Source organism: Helianthus annuus, chromosome 7 (genome assembly GCF_002127325.2).
Source record: "Helianthus annuus cultivar XRQ/B chromosome 7, HanXRQr2.0-SUNRISE, whole genome shotgun sequence".
Classification (NCBI taxonomy): Eukaryota; Viridiplantae; Streptophyta; class Magnoliopsida; order Asterales; family Asteraceae; genus Helianthus; species Helianthus annuus.
The window spans coordinates 92,201,457-92,204,116 of record NC_035439.2 but is presented as its reverse complement, the minus strand read 5'-3'; the positions used below and the strand labels follow the sequence as shown (position 1 = coordinate 92,204,116).

General features: G+C 42.0%; 1 protein-coding gene across 1 annotated transcript; it reads left to right on the top strand.

Moving 5' to 3' along the window:
* The first annotated feature begins 220 nt into the window (after positions 1-220).
* LOC110866342 lies at positions 221-1,408 on the top strand. Its single transcript, XM_022115523.2, has one exon. It carries the CDS (start codon positions 344-346, stop codon positions 1,256-1,258), a length of 915 nt encoding a protein of 304 aa, XP_021971215.1. The 5' UTR covers positions 221-343; the 3' UTR covers positions 1,259-1,408.
* Positions 1,409-2,660: the final 1,252 nt, after the last annotated feature.

Genomic DNA, 2,660 nt, shown 5'->3' with positions numbered 1-2,660 from the left:
AATTCCCCAAATCAGCCTTCAATTTTTAAAACCATGTTGGCATGTGGCTTGAAAAAGGAACACCATTATCTGTTTCTATCTCAATCGTTAGATACCACATGTGTGTAAAGAAAACTAAAGTGGATTATAAGACTATACACTTCAACCATTTGCCAATAAAAAAAAGAAGGAAAAACTGCGGCATATATCATTGGCGGATTGCCGTTCAGTAGCTTTGGCCAGAAATTTCATATTATATGTTTGGGGTCCAATAATATCATACACAAGTGTGTGTATATATATACAATTTATTATACAAGATTACCATAACAGAAATATCAAGTGTTCCCTAAACGGTATAGCCATGGTTCCTACTTCGAATTTAAGCATCAGATCAATTAAATCCATTAGTTTACCAGGTAGATCGCATCCGCTCACTTTGGAGATTGATGAACTGCTCAACAAAATCAAAACAACAGCAGCAGAAGCAGTATCTGCAGGTGCAATCTGTAGTGGTTTATCCCAGCTTTCAAGATTGTACAAATGCATGGATGATCTTCTGACTTCATCAACCACCCAAGTTATGATGTCTTGTGAACAAAACAAGAAATGGGTCGACGAGCTCGTAGACGAATCCGTGAAGTTCTTGGATGTGTGTGGCGGCATAAGTGATATGATATCAGAAATCAAAGGGCATTATAAAGATCTTCTTTGTTCTTTAAGGAGGAGAAAAGGAGAGTTGAGTGTTGAAAACAGCATCATGAAATACAGTTGTTTCAGAAAGAAAATGAAGAAAGACATTAAAAGGTTGACTGGAAGTTTGAAGCAAATTGATATCATCATTAACGGTGGTGGTGGTGGTTCAATGGTGGTTAAATCAGAATCAGATAACCACCAGCTTGCAGCAGTGATCAAGGCAGTAATAGGAGTTTCTGAAGTGACCGTTTTGGTTTTTGAGTCTTTGTTGATGTTCATCTGCGCGCCGGTTTCGAAGCCTAAAAAATGGTCACTTGGGGTGTCAAAGTTGATGCACAAAGGGAGTGTGGCTTGTGAAGATCAACAAGAAAATGGGGATGCAAATGAATTTGAAAGAACTGGTGCCGCATTGAGAATATTACATAAAAACGGATTTTCGAGTGGGATGAGAAATGTGCAGATTGTGCATTGTTGGTTGGAGAGATTTGGAGCTCAGATTGAAAGCATGGAGGGTGGCTTAGAGTGCATTTTTAGGTGCTTGGTTCAGACCAGAGTTTCACTTCTTAATATCATCTCCCTGTAAAAATCAAGTCATCTGTTTAGTTAATAAGTGTATTATAGAATCTGTTCAATAGGACATCTACATTGACTATAATTTGTAGTTATGCAAGTATAGATATGAAAATCCGTTTAGACTGATACTTAATTTAGTCAGATAAAAGCTTAATGAACCTAAAAGTTTTAATCATGTCTATGTGAATTTGCATGATGATGCTCTAATGCAATTACTATATATGTGGTTGAGTAATCATTATTAGCGATCATTTCTGATCCGTTGCGTCTTGACAGTTGTTATTAACTAGTGGGATTCCCTGTGCTACGCGACGGGAATTCGATCGGAAATCAGTTCTTTACATCGCAATACCAACATTCATATAGGTTACCATACCAAAAAAAAATAATTTATTAAAACCTCACATGTTTTATATACTAGAGGGGTGCCCGTACGATGCAGCGCAAAACACAGACACCGGTGATTAGGTGATCACATAGCGTCTTTTATTAATACAAAAAACTATAGCAATAATCAAATTGCCTAATAAGCAATTGATAATTGTACGTCTCAAAAATTACAAAAATGTTCAAAAACAAACGTTTTATCAATTCAAATTCAATCAAAAAACTCACTAAACAATAAACCTTAGATCTCGGTTAATAGTTAATAGATGGGGATCACAAGTCAAATAAGAAACTAAATTAAAGATTAAGAATCTGTTTGGTATGGGGTAATGGAATGGGCAAGAAAATGGAATGGATGACGTAATGGAATGGACAAAGGAATGAAAGGTTCATTACCATTCCATGGTCTTGTTTGGTTACCATGTGGGAATCGAATGAATTATTACCTTGTGTTGTTTGGTAGGCAGCAAAAGATGAGGGAATAAAATCAGCAATGGGTGGCGGCAGTGGTGGTGGGTGGTGGCAGTGGAGGGATGTCGACAGTGGGTGGTAGGGGGTGGTGGCATGGGCGGCGGTGACAATGGTCGGGGTCAGTGGTCGGTGGTTGTCGTGGTCGGCGGTGGTGGAGGGCGCCGACGACGGTGGGTAGCGGTGGTCGGGCGGTGGTGGTTGTAGGCAGGTGGCAGCAACGACAGGTTGTGGTGGTTGGTGGGTGGCGGCGATCGGTGGTGGTGGCAGGCGGTGGTCGAGGGCGGAAGTGGTGATAGTCGGTGGTGGTGCCGGTGTACGGTGGCGAGGGTGACGGTGGTTGGTGAAGGCGGGGCGGGGTGGTGGTTGTCGGTGGTGGGTGTTGACGGTTGTGGTAGTGGTCGGCGGCAGAGGGTGACGGCAGGGGTGGTCGGGCGGCGACACGGGATGGCGGTGGCTGTTGTCAGCGGTGGGTATTGGCAACCATGGTGGGTGGTGGGTTGGATGTTCATGAAGAAGGGTGAGAGGGAATGGAATAGAAAAAAAAACAGGAGTAG

Coding starts and splice junctions, on each gene's coding strand:
- LOC110866342 (XM_022115523.2), top strand. CDS start 344: ATGGTTCCTACTTCGAATTTAAGCATCAGATCAATTAAATCCATTAGT.